Here is a 23408-nt window from a genome sequence, read left to right as displayed (position 1 = left end):
AAATAATTAGTTAATTATAATTTAAAAATAAAATAAAGTAAAAATATGTCCATGAAATCTACAATGGCTTTGAGTAAACTATGAGCAAAATAAAATGAATCTATAAATCAATTGGAGGGACTTTATGGATAGTATAGATTTGAGTCAATCAAATACATGAGTTTTGCAATAAATAAGAGAAATAGATTCTATCAATTTAGTATTAAATTAAAAATTTAACAAATTTCGTCATTAACTGTACACATTTTGTCAATTTAGTCTTGATTGTTAAAAATAAAATTTAAAAGAAATTTTAAAAATAAAAAAATTATTTAAAAGTTTATTTTTCAATAAAAATACATAAGATTTTACAAAAATACATATATAATTATAAAAATATTTATAAATAAATGGATATCTATTTTTCCCATTTTCTAACATGAAATTTATTTATTAAAATAATAATTTTATAAATAAAACAATTTAAGGGGAGAAAAACCACGAAGAAAACTTACTCAAATTCAACTTTTTCCATTTTGTAATATTAACCAGCACCATTTTCAGGTTGAGTAAAAAGCTATAGCATGAGGTCAAAAAAGATGAAATCGAAGTCTTTAGGTTGTTAACCTGAATGAGTTTGTTACGTTTGAGGTTGTGCTTGAGGGTAGATATGATTGAGGATATATAAGCAAGGATGAGGTCTTGGAGACCAAGTAGGTGGAAGGTCATTGCTTGGAACAGACTCAAGGTCCATCTACTTGGATCTTGGTTAAAATGTAAACGCTCCAGTAAATTGTATTTTTATCAGGATAACTATTGTAAATCCTAAAAGATAAAGATATATATAGTTTAAATCCCTTAGAAATCTCATATTGTAAATGAGAACTAATCTCAGCAGGTGATGTAATACAATATGTACTATTGGATCTAGGGGAGCTTAACTATAAATAGAGGCTCCCCCTTCATTTGTAACCACTTAATTCTTGAGTTAAGAGCTTTCTTGAGAGCATTTACTCAAACACTTGATGTGCTATTATTTTTTGTCACTTTTCTATTCGATTCAAGTCCCTTTGTCTTTTCAAGTTGCTTCCGCTTTATTTCAATGCCTTAGAATTTTTGTGAGAATTCTCATATTTTGAGAGTTAGGTTTAGGCAAATTTGAAGCAAAAAAATCGCCTAAGATTGATATGATGAAAAAAGTAGACGAGTAGAATGTCCTGATGGAGACCCATGTTGGGAAGGGAGAGATAAATAATAGATCAAAGTATATGTTGTCAGCTTTGGAAAGTCGAATGGTCAATCTTAAGAAACTTGTAAGTGAGGTGAAGGAAATACTCAAGATAGTTGAGGGACGCATTAATAAGTTGGACTCGATGAAAGAGCAACTTGAGGAATATGTTATGGAGGCCCTTAGTTCCAATATGGACATATTATAAGCACTCCTCAATACTGCTCCGGGTAAGTTGACAGAAAAGAATGATGCGGAAGCCCTTAGTTGAGGAATCCATGGGTGAGGTGAATGAAACATTCGAGATAGTTGAGGGACGCATTAATGAGCTGGACTTAATGAAAGAGCAACTTGAGGAATATGTTGCCGAGGCCTTTAGTTCCAATATGGACATGTTACAAGCGCTCTTCAATATTGCTTTGGGTAAGCTGACAGAAAATAATGACGCTCTCGAAGCCATATTGACGGTTTTAAAGGAAGAAAATGAAGCCACAGTGACAACTTTGAACACGAAAATCAAGGAGCTCAAGGGATAGCTCATTGTGGGTAAAAGGGTGTTGGGTGTGACACTGAGCCATAAGATTGATGTCCCCAAACCGAAGAAGTTTAATGGGGCAAGATCCGCAAGGAAAGTGGACAACTTATTGTGGAACATGGAGCAATGCTTTTGTGCCGTGAGCATCAAAGATTACATGCAAGGTAAATATTGCTTCCATTCATTTTACTAATGTCACTCTTTTGTGGTGGCGTCGTAGGTCCACATATGAAAAGAAATGTGGGATCGAAATTGGAACTTGGGTTAAGTTCCAAAAAGAGTTCAAGGGGCAATAGTCACTCACACCTAATGCTGTTGCAACCCATTATGCAAGATCCAATCTAGCAGCTTATCGATTTGCTAAAGATTAGTAAGAGTAGAATGACTTAGCCAGAGCTTGCTTACATAAGACAAGTAAGTGCAACAAGAAGTGGGCTGATAAGAATTGCAAGGTTGTGTATTTTCAGGTTGTTGACGTAGTCTTTGCTAAATTACACTTGATTTTGCGCCACACTGGCTTGCACATGGGGCTTGTACGACAATATGAGGGACTTTTTAGAGTTTTGAAGAGAGTAGGCAAAATGGCCTACAAACTAGAGTTGCTAGCAAAATTCAAGGTTTATTTGGTGTTCCATGTTAGTATGTTTAAGCCTTTCCACGAGGATCAGGAGGATCCAAATAGAGGCAAGTCTAAACGAGCGCCAATGGGGAGCTTCTCGATGGTGAGGCTAGTTGAGAACTTGTCGAGGCTTTATGACAGTTTAAGAGAAGATAGATCAGTTCCACATCGAGGATACGATGAGGGTGTCAGAAGAACATGTGGGGGAGAATGTCACGGGTTGCATAAAAGAGCTCGTAACTGATGCACACATTTCAGACCCTTCATGTTCCTTTGGGGTGATTCGACCCGACAGGATTAACCCATTGCGTTGAAGAGACTTAACGCCCACTACTTGGATCCTGATTAAAATGTAAACACCCTAGTAAATTGTATTTTTACTAGGTTCCATGCCACCAATGCAATTTTCTAGTTTATATGTAGCTTGATAAAATGACTAATCTCTTCATTTCTATATTTTAACCACAACCGTTGATTTAAAAAGTATCTCACGGATCTTATTATAATAAGATCACATTTTAGACATTAGAAATAATTTATTTTAATTTTATAAATAAATAAAAAGATTAAGTTTGAGATACTAAAGGATTATTAGAAAAATAATATCCTAAAATAATCAAAATAGTTGATCTTTGAACAATCAATCAACCAAATTAGTTGTAAATAAATTTTTTTCACCGTAACAGAAAAGATTATTGTTTGAAATTAAAGAGTGATGAATGCAAAGCTAAAAAAGTAATGTGGAATATATGTTTAAGGGATGCCATGATTAACAACTTGGAAAAAAAACAAGAGTCTAACGATTTCCTAGGCAACTTCAACTGGGTCAATATATGTAATTTTCCCAGAGAAATTTGAAGTCATGCCCAACCAACGTCGTTAAAAAGGTTTTAGTCGTGGAAGGTGCTAAAAAAGAGGAAAGGGGAATTTTGCTTCACTGTAATTTCTTTTAAAGTCAACCGAGGTATGCCGTGAAAATGAACTGTTGAAGAAATATGTGGGCACGGAAAGAGCCACAATAATGAGGCAGGTGATTTTCATTCTTTTTTTATGCTACTCATCTCAACATTATTATTATTATTATTATCCTACTCTTATTTTTATTTCCATTCAAAGTTTTTTCATTCATTAACCAAATCAAGGGAAAAAGAAAATTCAGATCAAACGTGAGCCTTTAAAAAGAAAACAATTCAGATGAAGTTTGAATTTTGACCAAAAAAAAAAAAAAACCCTACGAAACCACCTTGAAAAATTTGAACCTCCCATATAACAAAGAACAAATATAAAAAAGAAAATAATTAAAAAAAGAACCCGCCATATGATTTTAAAGTTCTAGGCTTCTAGCTAATAATATAACCTTATAAATATCACAAACCTCCAGTTTTCTTGCTACAGGATCAGCTTATTCCTCAACTCTCATACTGGTTTAATGGTTTTTGTTATTTTAGTTTCAAAACTCTTCACATTTTCTTCTCAATGTTCAAAGACAAAGAGTCTGATAACAAAAGGATACCGAACTTCTAATACTCCATTTATCGTTATTATTTTGTTTTGATTCATTCACTTGAGCTGGGAGGAACGCGAAAGTTTGGAAATTGTATTGGTGGGAGTTGGTGGTAATGGAGACCGGAGATATTCTTAAAGCGAGTAATAGTTTACGGGGAAGTTTACGAGCAGGAAGTTTGAGATCAGGAAGCTCTTCCATATGGAAAAACAGTGGGGTGGACGTGTTTTCAAGGTCTTCGCGAGAAGAGGATGATGAAGAAGCTTTGAAGTGGGCTGCAATTGAGAGACTACCAACTGTTGCTCGTCTCAGGAAAGGTATATTGACTAGCTCTCGAGGTGGTGCCAATGAAATTGATATTGTTAACCTTGGATGGCAAGAAAGGAAGACTATACTTGAGAGGTTGGTTAAAGTTGCTGACGAAGATAATGAAAGGTTCTTGTGGAAGTTCAAGAACCGTATAGATAGGTATGAAGTTTTTCTGTTATTTTCTTTTTACTAGAAAAAAGAAATGGAAAGAAGGTTTTTTTTTTATGATTCGAGGGAAAGACTAGAAAGACACAAATGAAGACAAAGAGTTTGTCTAATTGAGATCCTGTTCTCGCGTATCAGTAATCATTTACATTCGAATTTTTTCTTTTTCTAATTTTCAGGGTTGGCATCGAGCTTCCCACAATCGAAGTCAGATTTGAAAATATAAATATTGAAGCTGAAGCTTTTGTAGGAACCAATGCTTTGCCTTCATTCCTTAATTTCATTACTAGCATATTTGAGGTACCAACCTGGAGAATCATAATTAATTCATCATTTTACAACTTTTTGTTTAGGATTCTTATTAACCTTTTACTTTGTTTTGTGATTAAAGGGCGTGTTGATAAATATGGGTATTCTTTCTAGTAGAATGAAAAAGCTGACCATCCTCAAAGATGTCAGTGGTATGATTAAGCCTGGCAGGTAAACTTGGTCATCTTTTTTCTCGTCAAACACATGAATTTTAACTTTTTCTTCTAAAATAAAAAGTTGGGCCATCCTGGAATTAATCAATGATTAGTCTTTTCATGTATATATTATAGGATGACATTGCTTTTGGGTCCTCCAAGTTCCGGAAAAACCACTCTCTTGTTGGCTCTGGCTGGGAAGCTTGATCCTGCTCTCCAAGTGCTCTAAAAATTCACATTTTCCTTTCTATGCTTCTTGTTTTTTGCATTGTGCTCTGCCTTTGCTTTAGTTTCTAATTTGAAAGTGAAAATTCTGTTGCAGTTTTCGGGGTCTGTGACATACAATGGGCATACCATGAAGGAGTTTGTGCCTCAGAGAACTGCTGCCTATATCAGTCAATATGATCTTCACATAGGAGAAATGACCGTGAGGGAAACTTTGGCCTTCTCCGCAAGATGCCAAGGGGTTGGAACCCGATATGGTTAGTTTGGTTTCTATCCCTTCTGAGTTTCTCTTTTGACCTTTTGATGGAAATGTTATCACTTGTTTTATTTATTCATTTATTATTATTATTATTATTATTATTATTATGATGATGATGATGATGTAAATCTTCACAGAATGAAATCTTGTTGTCTTGGGCGTTTACAGATATGTTGTCAGAGTTGTCAAGAAGAGAGAAACAAGAAAACATTAAACCTGATCCTGATATTGATGTCTTCATGAAGGTAAGAACCATGAAGTCATTGTAATGCTAAATGTGAACATCTTATATACCTCTCTCGCAAAAGACTGTCTTGTTTACATTTTGAAAGGTGTCTTGCAAAATTAGTTGCATATGTTCAACGATAATTTTCTCCCAAATATAATTGACTGAACATCAGAAATATAATATAAGTTAAAAGAGTAAAGGTATCAGACAGGAATCTTTATTATAAAGAATCTTGTATTCATCCTGATTTGCTTTACCATAACATTTCAGGCAGTAGCAACAGAAGGACAGGAAGCAAATGTAATCACTGATTATATTATGAAGGTAATATTACAGAAACTGAAGTACATTGAAATCTATTCAAGAAGCACTAACATGATAAGTTCTTAACATTGAAAATCTTTGATTTAAATTTTGCAGATTTTAGGACTGGATATGTGTGCAGACACTTTGGTAGGAAATGAAATGTTGAGGGGTATATCTGGAGGACAAAAGAAGCGTGTCACAACAGGTAGTTCATGAAGTCAATTACACCATTTATTCCATTATCAGGGTAGACAAAATTTCTTATCATCAAAATCTAATTATGTCATTGCCAATGCAATTAGGTGAAATGCTGGTAGGACCAGCCAGGGCACTTTTTATGGATGAGATATCTACTGGTCTGGACAGCTCTACAACATTCCAAATTGTGAACTCCCTCAGGCAAACTGTTCACATTCTTAATGGAACTGCACTCATCTCCCTTCTACAGCCAGCTCCAGAGACTTACAATCTTTTTGATGACATTATTCTCCTTTCTGATAGCGTGATAGTATATCAGGGTCCTCGCGAACATGTGGTGAGCTTTTTCGAATCTATGGGCTTTAAGTGCCCTGAGAGAAAAGGTGTGGCTGATTTCTTGCAAGAGGTAAGTCTTGACAAAGTTTCATTCCCTTGTTCATAGTGAGAAACTTACTCTTCTGTCACATTAACATTGCTAATTTCAGGTTACATCAAGGAAAGATCAAATGCAGTATTGGGCACGTAAAGATCAACCTTACAGGTTTATCACGGCCAATGAATTTGCTGAGGAATTCCGGTCATTCCATGTGGGAATGAAACTTGGAGAGGAACTTGGAACTCCGTTTGACAAAACAAAGAGCCACCCAGCTGCTTTGACAACAAAAAAATATGGTCTTGGGAAATGGGAGTTGCTAAAAGCTTGCTTTGCAAGAGAACTTCTGTTGATGAAGAGAAACTCTTTCGTCTACATCTTCAAGATTATACAAGTGCGTACTAATCATTTTTAAACTCTCTAGTCTGTACTGCAATTATCGTGGTTTAAGGATCTTTACTAACTCTTTTTTTTATTCATTTCTTTTTTTATTTGTGCTACTAGCTCACAATAGTGTCCTGTATTACCATGACACTCTTTTTGAGAACTGAGATGGATCGAGATTCAGTTCAAGGAGGAAGCAACTATATGGGGGCCTTGTTTTTTGGTATGATTTTTCTCATGTTCTATGGCATGCCTGAGCTTTCTATGACCATTACTAAGCTCCCTGTCTTTTACAAGCAAAGAGACCTCCTATTCTTTCCTCCATGGGCCTATGCTTTACCATCATGGATTTTGAAGATCCCTATGACATTTATAGAAGTTTCTGTGTGGGTATTCATTACTTACTACGTTGTCGGATTTGATCCGAATGTTCAAAGGTAGAAAAAATAAATGACAACACATATATCTTAAGAACTTTAATAGTAATATACAAAGTTTCTTGCTCATTAGCTCTGATTCAAGTTGACGTGGAAGTAAAATTTTTGGCACAGGTTCTTAAGACAGTTCCTCCTCCTTGTTCTCATTAGCCAGACAGCTGCTTCATTATTTCGGTTCATTGCATCAGCCGCTAGAAACATTATTGTTGCCAACACTTTTGGAACATTTGCTTTACTTGTACTTTTTGCATTAAGTGGCTTTGTCCTGGCACGAGGTATAATAATAAGTCCAAAAAAAAATCTTTTAATGAAAGTTAAGCTTTAAACAGTTTTAACATACCTTTTATGTTTAATGCTACAGAGGACATAAGGGGTTGGTGGATATGGGGTTACTGGATTTCGCCTTTGATGTATGGGCAAAATGCGTTGATGGTTAATGAGTTCCTCGGGCACCGGTGGAGTCGAGTAATGCTTTTGGAAGTTGAAATGTCTATAATTTGTGGTTTGTCTCTAAAAAATATGCTGATCTTTTTATGCTTGCTTTCATATTGAAGGTCCCTCCAGGCTCAAACGAATCGATAGGACTTCAAGTTTTAAAGTCTAGAAGTTTCTTCCATGAATCATATTGGTATTGGCTCGGAGTAGGGGCGTTGGTTATATTTGTAGTATTGTACAACGTTTTCTTTACTCTGGCTCTTACCTATCTAAAGCGTGAGTATAGCTTACCTACTAAAATTTATGCCTCATTGGTAGGGAGAGCTAATATTTTATTCTTTTTCTTCAAATAAATATGTAGCCTTTGAGAAGAATCGAGCTGTAATATCTGAAAAACCCGAAAGCAATGATCAAGCCAATGGTGTTGGTGGAAGCATTCAGTTAACAGACCATGAAAAAAGCTCAAGTCATGTAAATAGATCAGGTACGGAAAGCTCATATATATTTGGATTGGTATGTTTGTGTACAAGCCATTGTATGTGCAACATTAATTTAATTGACATGCAGAGATCCAAGATGACATTCAAAGAAGCGCCTCCTCATCCAAGTCCTTTTCTTTGTCTGACGCAACTCTTAGGACCAATGGCCAAAAGAAAAAGGGAATGGTTCTTCCCTTTGAGCCGCACTCTCTCACTTTTGAAAACATTTACTATTCTGTTGATATGCCACAGGTAACATAAGGTTCCATTTACAAATACCACATACGTTCAATTGTTCAGATATGTGAGAGTTCGTTGATTGAATTGAAATTTTGTAGGAAATGAAAGAACAAGGTATCACTGTAGATGACAGATTGGTGCTATTGAAGGGTATTAGTGGTGCATTCAGACCAGGTGTTCTCACAGCTCTAATGGGTGTTAGTGGTGCTGGTAAAACCACTCTAATGGATGTGCTGGCTGGCAGGAAAACTGGTGGTTATATCGAGGGGAACATTACAGTTTCAGGTTTCCCCAAGAAACAAGAAACTTTTGCTCGAATATCTGGATACTGTGAACAAAATGACATTCATTCTCCTCATGTCACTGTGTATGAATCCTTAGTTTATTCCGCTTGGCTACGATTAGCCAATGACATTGACGCTGAAACCAGAAAGGTTAAGATTTATGAAACCCTGAGCTGTTTCAAGTCTCTTATTTTACTTTGTTACATGCTAGAGTTTTTATGTCACTTTATCTAGGATAAAACCCAGAACAAAAGAGCCCAATAAAAACCACATATTTTCCTAGTGGATTATGTTGATGGTTTTATCTCCACATATGTTTTTCAGATGTTCATAGAAGAAGTCATGGAGCTTGTGGAATTGGATTCATTAAGGCATGCCATAGTTGGTTTACCCGGTGTAAATGGTTTATCAACGGAGCAGCGAAAGAGGCTTACGATTGCAGTCGAGCTTGTGGCAAACCCTTCTATCATTTTCATGGATGAGCCAACTTCAGGGCTTGATGCAAGGGCTGCTGCAATTGTTATGAGAACAGTTAGGAATACAGTGGACACTGGAAGAACAGTTGTGTGTACCATCCATCAACCAAGTATTGACATATTTGAAGCGTTTGACGAGGTGAAGAACGTAAAAAGTTAAATTTCAATAGGAGTGGCTTCGTTTTTTGTTGGTTCTTTTTGTAATAGCCTAACTAATATAAAATTGCAATTGTAGCTATTCCTTATGAAACGTGGAGGACAAGAAATCTATGTGGGGCCATTAGGACACCATTCTAAATATCTTATCAAATATTTTGAGGTGAGATTAAATGAAAGACAATACTGAATTCATTTCTGAGTTCACATGAAAACTATATCTAACATTATGATGTTCATGTTTTGTAGGGAATTCAAGGGGTTAGCAAAATCAAAGATGGCTACAATCCGGCAACGTGGATGTTGGAAGTTACGGCGTCAGCGCAAGAGTTATCTTTAGGTGTTGATTTTGCTGATATCTACAAAAACTCGGACCTATACAGGTAATAAATAACCAGATTCAACTAATTACTTTAGTTTAGCATATATAAGACATATATGTGGCCTATTTATCTTAGCTACCTTGAATTTGCTACTGAGGCATGTCATTTGTTCAGGAGAAACAAAGCTCTTATTGAAGATTTAAGCAAACCTGCTCCTGGTGCAAAGGAACTCTATTTCGCAACACAGTACTCCCAACCATTCTTGAGTCAGTGTGCGGCTTGTTTATGGAAGCAACACTGGTCATACTGGCGCAACCCCCCGTATACTGCCGTAAGATTCCTCTTTACAACAGCCATAGCATTGATGTTTGGGACGCTGTTCTGGGACCTTGGGTCAAAAACGTAAGCAATAATTCAATTACAAAAGCTCAGGCTTCAATACTGGTTTTCATCAGTCAGCTTCAAGTATCTAATTGTCTCTACCTTGTAAATTATAGGAAAAAAATACAAGATCTGTCCAATGCAATGGGTTCAATGTACGCTGCTGTTCTGTTCATCGGTATCCAAAACTCTTCATCTGTGCAGCCTGTTGTGTCGGTAGAAAGGACAGTCTTTTATAGAGAAAGAGCTGCCGGAATGTATTCTGCGATGCCATATGCCATTGGACAGGTAAGTAATTTTCTCATTTCGAAGAGTAGTTGAAATCGTGAAGAAAGTTTTACGTGCATTATAATTGCCTCCACATTTGGCCACTGCAGGTCTTAATAGAGATACCTTATATTTTTGTTCAAGCTTCTGTGTATGGCATTATAGTGTATTCCATGATCGGATTCGAATGGACCGCTGCTAAGTTCTTCTGGTATATCTTCTTCATGCTTTTCACCTTACTTTACTTCACCTTCTATGGCATGATGGCTGTTGCTGTCACACCAAACAACCACATTGCAGCCATAGTATCCTCAGCATTCTACGGATTATGGAATCTCTTCTCAGGTTTCATCATCCCACGACCTGTATGTGCTACTTTTAAATAATTTGATATCTTTTTTTTTTTTTTTTTCAATACAAAGAAGACCATAAGCCAACAGGATTAAACCTGGGGTTTAGGTTGCTGGTCTCTTTAGCATATACCTATACACAAATACTGAGTACAAGCTTTATTCTCACTCGTTTCAATCGTTCACCAATTACAGAGTATGCCAGTATGGTGGAGATGGTACTATTGGATTTGTCCAGTATCTTGGACCTTGTATGGATTGCTTGTTTCACAATTTGGAGATATAAACGAATTGCTTGAAGATGGAAACAATGAGACAGTGAAGCAGCACTTGAGAAATTATTATGGTTTCAGGCATGATTACCTGGGATTTGTTGCTGCTGTGATTATTAGTTTCGCAGTTCTCTTTGGAACAATCTTTGCTGTGGCCATAAAGATGTTAAATTTCCAGAGACGATAGAATTTTTTTGTTTTATTCTTATAAAATCAATGCTATTTGAATTTTATGCATTTATTACAAGGTCCAAATTCTGTCATTGTAATAAAAGGTTTTTTCTTGTATGCAACTATGAACCAATGTACACCTTTTTAGATATAAAAAGTTTATGGTTTGATTGCTTCTCTACCGGTTGAAGATGAAACAAATTCGGCCCAAATTCTTTGAAGTCAGTTTTGAAGATTCGGCCCAAACCCTCAAGCCTGCTTCCTTGAAATTTTTATGCTCTGATTTTACTCTCTGTTGTATTAGCTTCTTTTTTAATGAATTTTATTTTCTTTCAAAAAAAAAATATTACTTAAAATAATTCAAGACTCCAATGATTAAGCTCTAAATTAACGAAAATTTATGATTCGTTTTAATGGTTTATATTTCAAAGTTTAAGGAAAACATTGTTATCTTTTTTATTGAGAAAATAAATGTTGAATGAAGACACACATTAATTTTCATGAGAAAAAAAGTTTATTTTCTGCACTTGTTAGGTTTTTTTAATTTTCATGTTAGCTAATATTACAAATATTCATCTATTTTCATATATGGTTTTATTTTATTTTTATTTCTTTTTAGCTTTACAAGGTTCAAGTTCTAAAAAACAGTACATGAACTCTCACCGAATTTGCTTTGAAGAGATTGAATTCTGAAAAATAATTCTAGAATAAGTAAAAACTTTATTTTTTTTCATATGAAGCAATTTTGCTATTGTTAATAAAAATTTATATAAATCTTTCAAAAATAATTCTTAACAAAATTAATATATCAATACATTCACACTTTGTTTTGAAATAAAAAATTGGTTTACATATATCAATTTTTCCTTTTTTTTTGTCTTCTTCAAAAATTCAGAGCTTAAATAGAAATGAAAATACTTTTCGTTGTTTAGTGTTCATAAGAAAATTGTTTACTACTATTTTCTAAACATAAATTAATTTTTAATTTTAAAACCATAGTTTATAAGTTAACAAAATATAATTATAAACATTTACAAACTTGAGACCGCGAACACCTAATTATCAAATTCAATAATGCTAATTTTCTTAATTTTTAGGCATTAAAATTATTAGAAATTAAATGTTGAATGAATGTCATGAGGGTTTAGGCATTAAATGTTGAATTAATGTTGATTTTTTTTTGAATGTTGAATGAAGAGTATTAGTGGTGCATTCATGTTTTTCTATTAGAAATTAGTAATGGCCATTTAGGCATTAAAAGGTTAGAGATAGGGATAGATAATTGAAAGTTTTTAATTACTTATTTTAAATTTTATTATTTCATTTTAATTGTTTGTGTTTAAATTATCATTTTTCCAAATGAATTTATTTATGCTTAATTAAATTTTACAACTTTCTTATTGTAATAATTTAGTAATTTTATTTCAATATTTGTAACTTAAAAAAACCCTTATATTCTAAGAATTTATGTACACGGAAATGTATATAAAAATTAAAATAGTAAGTTTATGTTTACAAAGGAAAAGGCAACTCAAAAATAAAATATTTTAGTATTATTCAAAAATTAATATATGCTGTTATATCTATATGTATCAATATCTATATATATATATATGTATTAATATCATATTTACTTTTCTTTTTCTTTTTTTCTAAATTGATTTGTTTCTTTAGGTTTACTAATTACATTATTATCACAAATATTTTATAACTCTTTCCCTCAAAATCATTCATTTTCCTTTTCTAATTATTTAATGACATTTTAGTAAATTTTTTATGTTATTGTCGCATAATTTGGGTAAATTCTTTACTTGAATCTCAAACCCTAAATCTTAAATTTTAATCTTAAACTTTAAACCCTAAACCTCAAACTCAAATGCCAAACCCTATAAAGTTCAGGGTTTGAGTTCGGGAAATTTAGAGTTCAAGATTTGAAATCAAGGGTTTGAAGTTCATAGTTCAAGGTTCTGAGGTAAAAAATTACCAAAATTATGTATCTTATAAAAATAACACACTTATGACAATATTATTGGACGAACATTTATTAAATAGCTTTCATAAATAGTATGTATTCAGGGGGAGTTAAGTTATAATACTATAGTGGAATGACTTCATGATTAAATAATTGATAGGCGAAAAGTTGAAACCTAATTATAAATTAGTTGAGTTCTAATTATATATATCCAATCGATTTCTCCGCTAACTCGTTGAAATCAGAAATAAATTGTATGTAGAACCAAATAAATAGAAATGAATGAAAATGATAAAGTTAGAGAAATTATTTACATTTACTAATTGTCTGCATCATGAAATTATAGGAAAAGAATACAAAACCTGTCCAATGCAATGGGTTCAATGTGCGCTGCTATTCTTTTCATTGGTATCCAAGACGTTGCTTTTGTGCAACCGGTTATGTCTGTCGGAAGGACAGTTTTTTATAGAGAAAGAGCTGCTGGAATGTACTCTGCAATGCCAAATGCCATTATAATAGAGATACCTTATATTTTTGTTAAAGCTTTTGTGTATGGCATTATAGTGTATGCTATGATCGGATTCGAGTGGACCATTGCTAAGTTCTTCTGGTATCTCTTCTTCATGTTCTTCACCTTACTTATCTTCGCCTCATATGGCATCCAATTCTGTTGGATGCCACTGCATAAACCAATAGGATTAAACCCCGGGTTGAGGTCTTGGTATCTTTAGCATATACATATATACACACAAATCCTGAGGACTAACTAAATTCAAATGTGCACCAATTACAGAGTATGGCAATATGGTGGAGGTGGTACTACTGGATTTGTCCGGTTTCTGGGACCTTGAATGGATTGGTTGTTTCACAGTTTAGAGATATAACAGACATGTTTGAAGATGGGAACAATGAGACAATAGAGCAGTACTTCAGAAATTATTTTGATTTCAAGCACGATTATCTGGAATTAATTACTGTGTGATTGTTAGTTTCACTATTCTCTTTGGGGCAATCTTTACAATGTTCATAAAGGTAATCAATTTCCAGAGATGTTAAACAACTCTTGGTTTAAATATTGTGTACAACAAAATTCTATCTATATATATGGGTAAATAAGGGACAAACCCATGAATGACAGAATTCCATATTTGTAATGGTAGAATATATTATTAGGAAAGGAACAAGTTGAAAAAGTTCCCGTATGATGCATGTTATATTGTAATCAAAATATTTGATTTGAAATTTATACATTCGTTACAACTTACAAAAGTTATCCTTGTAGTTAAATTGTAAGAAATAATTAAATGTTGATATATTATCTACGTGTATATACTATCAACAAAATTAAAAATATTAATATTTTATTCATTTTAGAATGATTAGATAAAATACAAATTTAAAAACTAAACAAACCAAAAATTAATTGGTAGGTTAAAATAATCTTTTATAAAATTAAAAGAACTAAATGAATCAACATATCTTAAATTTTTTAAATATAAAAAAAACTCAAACTAATTAAATAACTTCAATTAATTAACAAATTCAATCATCATTTAACTTTTAGGTCTATAATCATGCATTTAATGTAAATTATAATAAAAAAATGACTTTCTGGTTTTATTTTTATTTTTATTTAATATCTATAAATAAAAAATTTTAAAATTTAAAAATAGTTATGACAACAAACTTATATTAAAATAATTTTAAAATTAAAATTTTTAAATATCAATAAAATTTTATCGTATTATTAATTTTAAAATATAAAATTATTATTATACATATATCCTCCTTGAATCCATTATCCACTCTCTGCCTCTAATTAAATCATTTAAAACATAAGTAAATGTTCATAAATTATTTTCTATCTTTTATGATTTGACTCATTCAATAGAAAACAGAAAAGTAAATGTTGAATGAACACGAGTGTTTTTATATGAGAGTAATTATTTAAAAATTATTGCAAAGTTGTATTTATTTTTAAAAATAATATTTGATTTTAAAAAAAACTAATTTTAAGTCAAACGGTTATCCCTCTACTTAACTCAAATTACAAATTTAATCCGAGGTGAGCATGGCCCGGCCCGAAGGCCCGTCCGAAATGTGAGAGGATTTGGACAAAAATATAGACTTGAAAAATGGGTTTGGACAAAAAAAATAACGCCCATTTAAAAAATGGGTCGGGCCTCAAGAATTTACTAAAGGACAAAAAATATGATTTTTAATATTATTTTCTTGTTATTTTCTCTATTTTGCTACCATTTTAATATTATGTTAATATTATTTTGTTGTTATTGTTTGGATATTATATAAAACTTGTTTTATTGTTAATTTTGTTATTATATTAAAGATATTTGTTAATTTTGTTATTATTTTAGAGATATTTACTTGTTAAGTTGCATCTATCTTAGTGTTATTTAAGTATACATTTTTTAAATTTATTTTCAATTTGTTGGGAAATATTTATTTTGATGTTTTTAGTATTTTGATGTATTATATATATTTTAAAATTATATAAAAAATAATATAAAAATTAATATCGGCGGGCCAAGTTGGGCCCGAATTTTAACATTTTCATCTTAATCAAGCTTAGATAAAATTTTAAACCCATTTTTTAGACCAGGCCCGAGCCTAATAAATGGGCCTAAATTTTTAATCCGGTTCGGCCGTGCTCACCTCTATTATATCATAACTGGGTAAAGTTAAAACCTTTACTTTACAGGTTAAAAAAAAAGGAAGCGTGGCAAATATTTTGCAAATGGTTGACCACACATCCAACAAAAATAATTCTAGAATGTCAACACTCAACACCAGCTATTACACTCAACGAAAATAATTCTAATTCAACATTGGCTTCCCAACTACATGTGATGTAAACGACGTTGATTGTATGAAATTATATGTAGAAATTAAACCAAGTACAGTGGCTGACTGTGATTTAATTTATTTTTTAATATACCATAGGCATAGGAATATCTACCACATTACTAAAATATAATTTCTTGTCAACCATTTTATCCATCAAATTAAATATTAGGGTTTAAATATGAGATTTCGTTCTTACTTTCATATTAAGCTGGAGATTTATGGAGGTTTTAATATCCTCAATTTTAATTTTTATATATATTTTAAAATTTTAAAATTATAATACTAATCCAAAAAATAATAGTTAAATCTAATTGGTTAAATAACAAATTTTAAAAAATACAAAGACTGAAAATAATTAAATTAAAGTATATAAATCAAATCTACAACTTATCCAATCTAATAGCAGAGTTAACCTAAACAATGACAATGAAGGAAGGAAATGGGTTTTTATTTCATGGCTTTCTTAACTAATTCGAAATCCAAAAGCTTAAAATAATTTATTGCTAAAGTCATTTTAAAAATTTTGTTTGTTTCATATAAATATAATAACAATCATCCAAAACTAAATCATATTTAAAGAGCGTCATACATGATATTCTTTCCTCTTCATATATAATACATGTATTTACAAATATAGTATTCTAAATTATTTTCAACAACTTCTTAATTTAATGATAAAAGTATTGTATTGTGACATAAGGGTTTATGTTTAATTTCTAACAACTATCCTATCTCCATTTATAATATATTCATTTATAATATATTTATATATATATATTCAAAATAAGAGAGAAAACAATAATTAACGATGTTTTAGTTGTGTCGATAAAGTTAGAGTTATGATGCTTTAAGCTTTCAAATTCAAGTTTATCTCTGTAAAAAGAAGAAGAAGTGTAAATTACTTATTTTAGTTAGTTTGAGTTAAGCTTAATTATTCAATTTAATACTTGTAATGATTGATTCTAATAAGATTATTTAAAATAATTAATTAATTATAACCTAAAATTAAAATAAAAAACTAGTTTATGAAATCTACGATGGGCCAAATAAAATGAATTTATAAACCAATTGGAGAGGCTTTGTATATAATATGAAATTGGTTCAGTCAAACACATGAGTTTTGTAATAAATAAGAAATTAGATTTATAACCTTTCATATCTAAGGATATTAGTACACCTCTATATAGAGATTCGGATTCCAACTTTAGAAATATTCTTTATTAAAAATTACATGGCAAGGATTCATATCTTCTATTTTTACTTTGGATTTCATATTGCTAATTTAAATTTTTGAAAGGATTGTTCTAGTTAGGGTGCACTTGAAAAATCACTTTATAACTAAATTAGATTTAATTATTTGTAATCACACATGATTATATGTTTGGATAAGTACTATAATTAGTGGATTAAAAAGACTCATCAATAGGTCAATTGAGTTACAAGAAATTTAAATTTTCTATAAACCCTACAGTTTGGCCTTGATCCCCTCATTAAGAGAGTATTTTTGAAAAGTGTGATAAAAAATATTATGAAAAATGTATTTTTTAAGTTTTAGCGTTCTCAATTGCTGCCGCAACTTAGATTCCACCCATTTTTGTGTTGGACTTTTTCTACTATATATATCGGTAGAAAAAGAGCATCGTCGCTAATCTTGGTTGACCAACACTAAACATGCCGTCCTGCACAACGTAAAATCTCATCTGGTGGTTGTAAAAAACAATAAAAACCCAGTGGCCATGTGAACGCATAATTAGCCAAAGCATCTGCTATTTTGTTGCCCTCCCTATAGATATGCTTTAGTTTGACTTCCCATGGCAGATTCATCGTTCTTCTAACATCACAAGCAACTGCATTACTCAACTTACCTACCCTGCAACAATTGGATTGCTATCCAATTCAAGAACGATTGTCCTTGCTCAGTTGCTCCCATCTGCCATGCCATGCCTGTATTTTCATCCATAGTGTAAGTCCAGCTCCTTTACGAGTTCAAATTTACCTTCAAATTGTAACCTCTTGATGAACAAAAATCTTCTACCCATTATTGTACTCCTTTTTGTGCCCCACTCCACCTAGAATATTTTGACACGTTTCTTTTCTTTTCTTTTTCTTTATACAATAATTAATTCACATTCAAAATTCTCGAAATTTGATATTCTGGTCACTCCTTCACTAAGTCATTAACAGTCGCTTTTTTTATTGGTATAATAATAAATTTAATCCTCTAAAATTTATAAATTTTATCAATTTAATCCTAAATTTAAAAAATAACAAATTTAGCCTTCAACTTTACACATTCCGTCAAATTAGTCTTGATTCTTAAAAATTAAAATTTATTTTAAAAATAAAATTTCATTTTTCAATAAAAATATATAAGATTTTATAAAATACATATATAATTATAAAAATATTCATAAACAAATGAATATCTATCTTTCTCACTTTCTAACATGAAGTTTATTTATTAAAATAATAATTCTATAAATAAAACAACAACCTTATAAATAAAATAATTTAAAGGAAAAACCATGAAAAACTTATGTAAATAACTTTTTTCTTTTTTCAACATTAACAATTACTATGTTCATGTTGAGTAAAAAACTATAACTTGAGGTTGAAAAGAGTGAAAATTGATGTTTTTAGGTTGTTACCCTAAACAAGTTTATTGTGTTTGAAGGCCCATTTGATTGAGGATATATAGGCAATGATGAGGTTTTGGAGACTCGATAGGTGGAAAGTCATGCCAATTGTAACACCCCCCAATTTGTATCCCTCGTCGAAACCGGGTTACGGAGCATTATCGGATTTTACAGATCAAACAGACAAAAATTTCAAACATTTCATATCATCAAAACAAATCATCAAAGCATCATTTTAATCCAAATTATAAACATACCAAATCAAAATCAATTTGCCTAGTTCATGAGCACTTAAACATAGAATTAAATTCATATGCACCTATCTAGATTTCGTTCAATTTACCATGCCATAATATAACCTCAACAATCAAACACATATTTATATGTATAAAACCAACGAAAATTAAACTTATAATCTCATTTACAATCAATCCACAAAATAACTATTATTTAGACACCTTAGGTACATGCCGACACAAAGGATAAACATCACCACATTTGAGTTCGGGATCGTTGTTGGATGCTGAATCGGTGATCAAAATTAAGTACCTAACCTGAGCACGGGAAACAAAACCGTACGCTGAGTAAAACTTAGTGGTATTTCTATAATCCGAATATTCAAAGACAAATTAATATAATAGGCACAATTGAATATTTAAAATTCACATTTATTTATACAATAACATTAACCATTCAATACTCAAATCATAAATACATCATTTTATACCATACTCAATTCTTATTATTTGCTATAAAATAGCTTCTCACAATATAATACACATTTCACTTAAACAAAAATAATGTTCGTACCATGTCCAATTCATGAATACACAATTCATGTGTCTCAATCCATATTTCAATTCACAGTCTCATTTTCATTTCACATATAATATCATCCAACATCGATCATAGTGTCATTTCACTTAATTACCCCTATTAACACGACTCAGACTCGAACGGATACCCAGTGTCTCATCAGCTAAACCGAAGTAAATTGGCACCCAATGCCTCATCGAATTAATCCGAAGTAGTAAATTGACACCCAGTGTCTCATCGACTCGAAGTCAAAGAAATCCCTGAACTCTTCCAATCCTATGGCATGCCATCTATATCCGATTCGACCCGATACAATTAATAGGGTTTAAATTTCACAATTCAATAACAATCAATATCCAATGTCAGTTTTTCATATAATCACATAATTACTAATACAATCATGTCAAATTGAAAACTCAATCCATTCAATACATATATTTATCTACCAATTCAAATCATTCAATCAATTATCAAAACATCAATTACTCACCTCAACACTTATCATTAACATTAAATCAAAATACAACAATTAATAACTAAGTTCGGATTATAGAAATACAAACCAGAAATTCCGAGTTATTCCTCATCGACTTTATCTTTCCCCTTTTTAGTCGAGGGTTCCGGTACGACGTTAGCTACGGAATTAAAACAATTAAAATTTATAAATACAATACAATTTAAATTTCATATTGAATATTTCAACTTTTACTCAATATTTGTGTAAATTCCAATTTAGTCCCTAAACTGAGACTAATTTTATTTCTTCACAATCAATTCTATATTTTATTCAATCTCCACTTTAAACTAGATTTAACTCTCTAATTTCATTTAAATCCTAAATTTCAAAATTTTCATAATTTAATCCCTATTACTCAAAATTTACAATTTATTCTACAATTCAATCCTTTTTCATTTCTAACTTGAAAATCTATCAATTTAGTCCCTAATACTAAAATTATTCAACATTAACAACACTTAAAAACTCAATAATTTCTAAAATTTTGACATGGGTCGGATTAGTATTTAACACTGGGATTGCAAAAACATAAAAATTACAAGAAAAATAGACTAAATTGACAAACCGATTGAACTTAAAACTTTTGAAGCCCCTAAGGTTGTGGCTTTCTCCTTCCTTTCTTTCATTTTTCTTTTCTTTCTTTCTTTCTTTTTCTTTCTGTTTCGTTTCTATCTTCCTTTCTTTTTATTTATTCTTTATTTTATCATTATAATATAATATAATATAATAAAATATAATATAACTTTAAATTTTATAAATATCTTCATCCTTGTGCCGCGTCATTTAATACCAATGGTATAATTCCTTATTTAGTCCTTTAAAATTTTCTTTCATTTATAATTCAACCTTCACTGCAATTTAGTCTTTATACCTAATTACTTTTAATTCAAGCAAATTCACTTAATTGAAACCTAATTAAAAATATTTACTAGTCCAGTTTACGTGAACGGAGTCCCGGGAATGTACTTTTTTTATTTGATCCTTTTTAATTAATTAACCATCGAAACGTTAAAATTTCTTAACGAAGCTTTAATACCACCTTAACGACACTCCGTAAATATTTATAAAAATATTTACGGCTCGGTTTATAAAAATAAGGTCTCGATACCTCATCTTCTAAAACTACTTGAACTTAATAAATTACTTATATAACATAAATTATCAAATCAAAAACTTTTTTAAAAAATCACATTTGACTCGTAAATATTAAATAATAATATTTACAAATTTACTCAACGGATTTAATGGCCCCGAAACCACTGTTTCTGACACCACTGAAAAAGGGGCTGTTACACCAACAACTCCACAATCAATCTTAGACTTAGTTTGGATGGACAGTGTGTTTACCTCCGATAAGGTTAAAAATAATTGTGGCAGTGAGATTAGTTATTGTAGCGATGTGATTGAATACTGTAGTAGTGAGATTAGAAACAATAATGGTGTGTATGTTTGGATTCAAATGTAACTGTAGCGGTGAGGTGAGAATAGAAATAACTATTAAGGACAATAATAAAATTTTATTATATATTTATTCTAATTAAAAAATAACTCAAAGAATATTGTTTTTGTAAAACAATTCTCCACATCTGTAGATTTACTCCCATTGAAGCATAAAGCATCAGCCAAAATTGAGGGTTGTGGTGCAATTCAATTGCCTCACCGCACTTCACCGCAGGTGTGAAAAGGAAGTTGCTTCACCATTTAAAAGGCATATATTCTATTAATTCCATCTCACCATGGGTGAAATGATATCCAAAAGGAGCCTTAGTTTGATGGAGCGATAATGGAGGATGTGAAAATTAACGAGTTCAGATTAAGGGTTATTGGTATTAGTGTTTGTCGATGAAAACGATGCTTAAATTTGACGATAGGATTAAGGAGTAAGGCTAAACATATAATAAATTTATCTTTTATTTATTTATAAAACTAACAAAAAATAATTTTTAAAATCTAGTTTAAGTCTTATTTGTGGGTTTTTAAAATATATACAAAAGTATTGTCTTAATAACCCTCTATAACTGCTTTTCACTTATAACAACAATATCTATAGTTATGAAGTACATTCTTTATTAAATTAGTTTTGTATAACAACATATGGTTTAAATTTTGTGTAAAAATATAGTTATTTCTTATAAGCAAGTCTATTAATTATCATTTATCAAATGAAAATGATCTTAATTAAAATATTATTTTAATAAAATGATTAAATTTCATGTGAGAAATCTATTAATCATATTTTATTAAATAGAAATAATCCTCAATTAGTGGAATTAAAGATATCAATTTAAGAAACTATTATGTTCTCTACCATTAATTTAGAACATCATAAACTTCTAAATTGAATACTTGAATTTAGCAATTCATGATAAATTAATTAATTTAATTTGATAACATTTGTTGATTAATTGAACTTGTTAGATTTATCAACCTTATAATTTTGGAACATAATTTTCATTTTTTCTATTTGATGAAAATTCACGATATGAATTAATAGACCCTAAATCCTAAACAACTCTAAAACCCTAAACAACTCTAAAACCCTAAATCATAAATCATAAACACTAAAATACTAAAACCCTAAACACTAAACCTTTAGATCATAAAATCTTAAACCCTAAACCTTAAAATATTTTACCTTAAACCCTAAAACCATAAGCCCTGTATCATAAACCCTAAAACCATATACCTTAAACCCTAAATCATATACCTTAAAACCCTAAAACCCTAAAACCATGAATTTAGAACATCATAAACTTATAAATTGAATACTTGAATTTAGCAATTCATGATAAATTAATTAATTTAATTTGATAACTTATGTTGATTAATTGAACTTGTTAAATTTATCAACTTTATAATTAATCATGTGAAAATTGTAAATAAAATATGCATAAAAATAGTAATACATGCACATGTTATACTTCTTTTAATTTTGTTGGTTACATTTCAACTTTTTTTTTTGGAACATAATTTTCATTTTTCTATTTGATGAAAATTCATGATATGAATTCTATGATAAGCTTAGAACGATTATCTCTCTATAACAAAATGTTGTTATAGGTGTTAGGGTTTAAGGATAATAGTCGCCTCTCTATAATAGGCAAATTTTAAGTAAACAAATGAGGTTATTATAAAGAGGGTTGATTATATTTTATAAAATGATAAAATTTTAAATATTTTATTTTTATTTTAATTTTAAAAATTAAAACTAAATTAATATAAGGTGTAAGGTTGATGACAAAATTGTTAAATTTTTAGAATTATAATTAAACGATAAAATTTATAAACATAAAAAAACCTAAATTTATTATTATGTCAATAAAAAATCACTATTAATGATTTAATGGAAATATCAATAACATTAGAAATTAAAATTGAAAATTGAAAATTTGGGAGTAAAAAATACATTATTAGTTAAGTGATGTTTTTGAACTTAAAATTTTAAAAGCATATTCTCTTTCTTAAAAAATTTCAGTATTCATCTTTTTCCTCGTAAATGCTTCTTTTCTTTGTAATCCACCACTATGGTGTATACCAATATTACAGAAAAATAA

At 30.7% G+C, this 23408-nt stretch overlaps 1 protein-coding gene across 1 annotated transcript; it reads left to right on the top strand.

Moving 5' to 3' along the window:
• Positions 1-3329: 3329 nt before the first annotated feature.
• LOC108466089 (pleiotropic drug resistance protein 1-like) lies at positions 3330-11227 on the top strand. The gene is made up of 24 exons (XM_053027773.1): positions 3330-4333; positions 4519-4639; positions 4731-4819; positions 4939-5023; positions 5126-5285; positions 5456-5532; positions 5787-5840; positions 5937-6027; positions 6125-6426; positions 6506-6787; positions 6898-7214; positions 7329-7489; positions 7576-7679; positions 7769-7925; positions 8011-8133; positions 8217-8380; positions 8467-8802; positions 8977-9267; positions 9364-9447; positions 9534-9667; positions 9782-10009; positions 10105-10276; positions 10366-10620; positions 10801-11227. The coding sequence occupies exons 1-24, from the start codon at positions 3981-3983 to the stop codon at positions 11062-11064; spliced, it is 4404 nt and encodes a 1467-aa protein (XP_052883733.1). The 5' UTR covers positions 3330-3980; the 3' UTR covers positions 11065-11227.
• Positions 11228-23408: the final 12181 nt, after the last annotated feature.

Source organism: Gossypium arboreum, chromosome 5 (assembly GCF_025698485.1).
Source record: "Gossypium arboreum isolate Shixiya-1 chromosome 5, ASM2569848v2, whole genome shotgun sequence".
Classification (NCBI taxonomy): Eukaryota; Viridiplantae; Streptophyta; class Magnoliopsida; order Malvales; family Malvaceae; genus Gossypium; species Gossypium arboreum.
The sequence above is the reverse complement of the archived record's forward strand: the minus strand, read 5'-3'. Positions and strand labels throughout refer to the sequence as shown.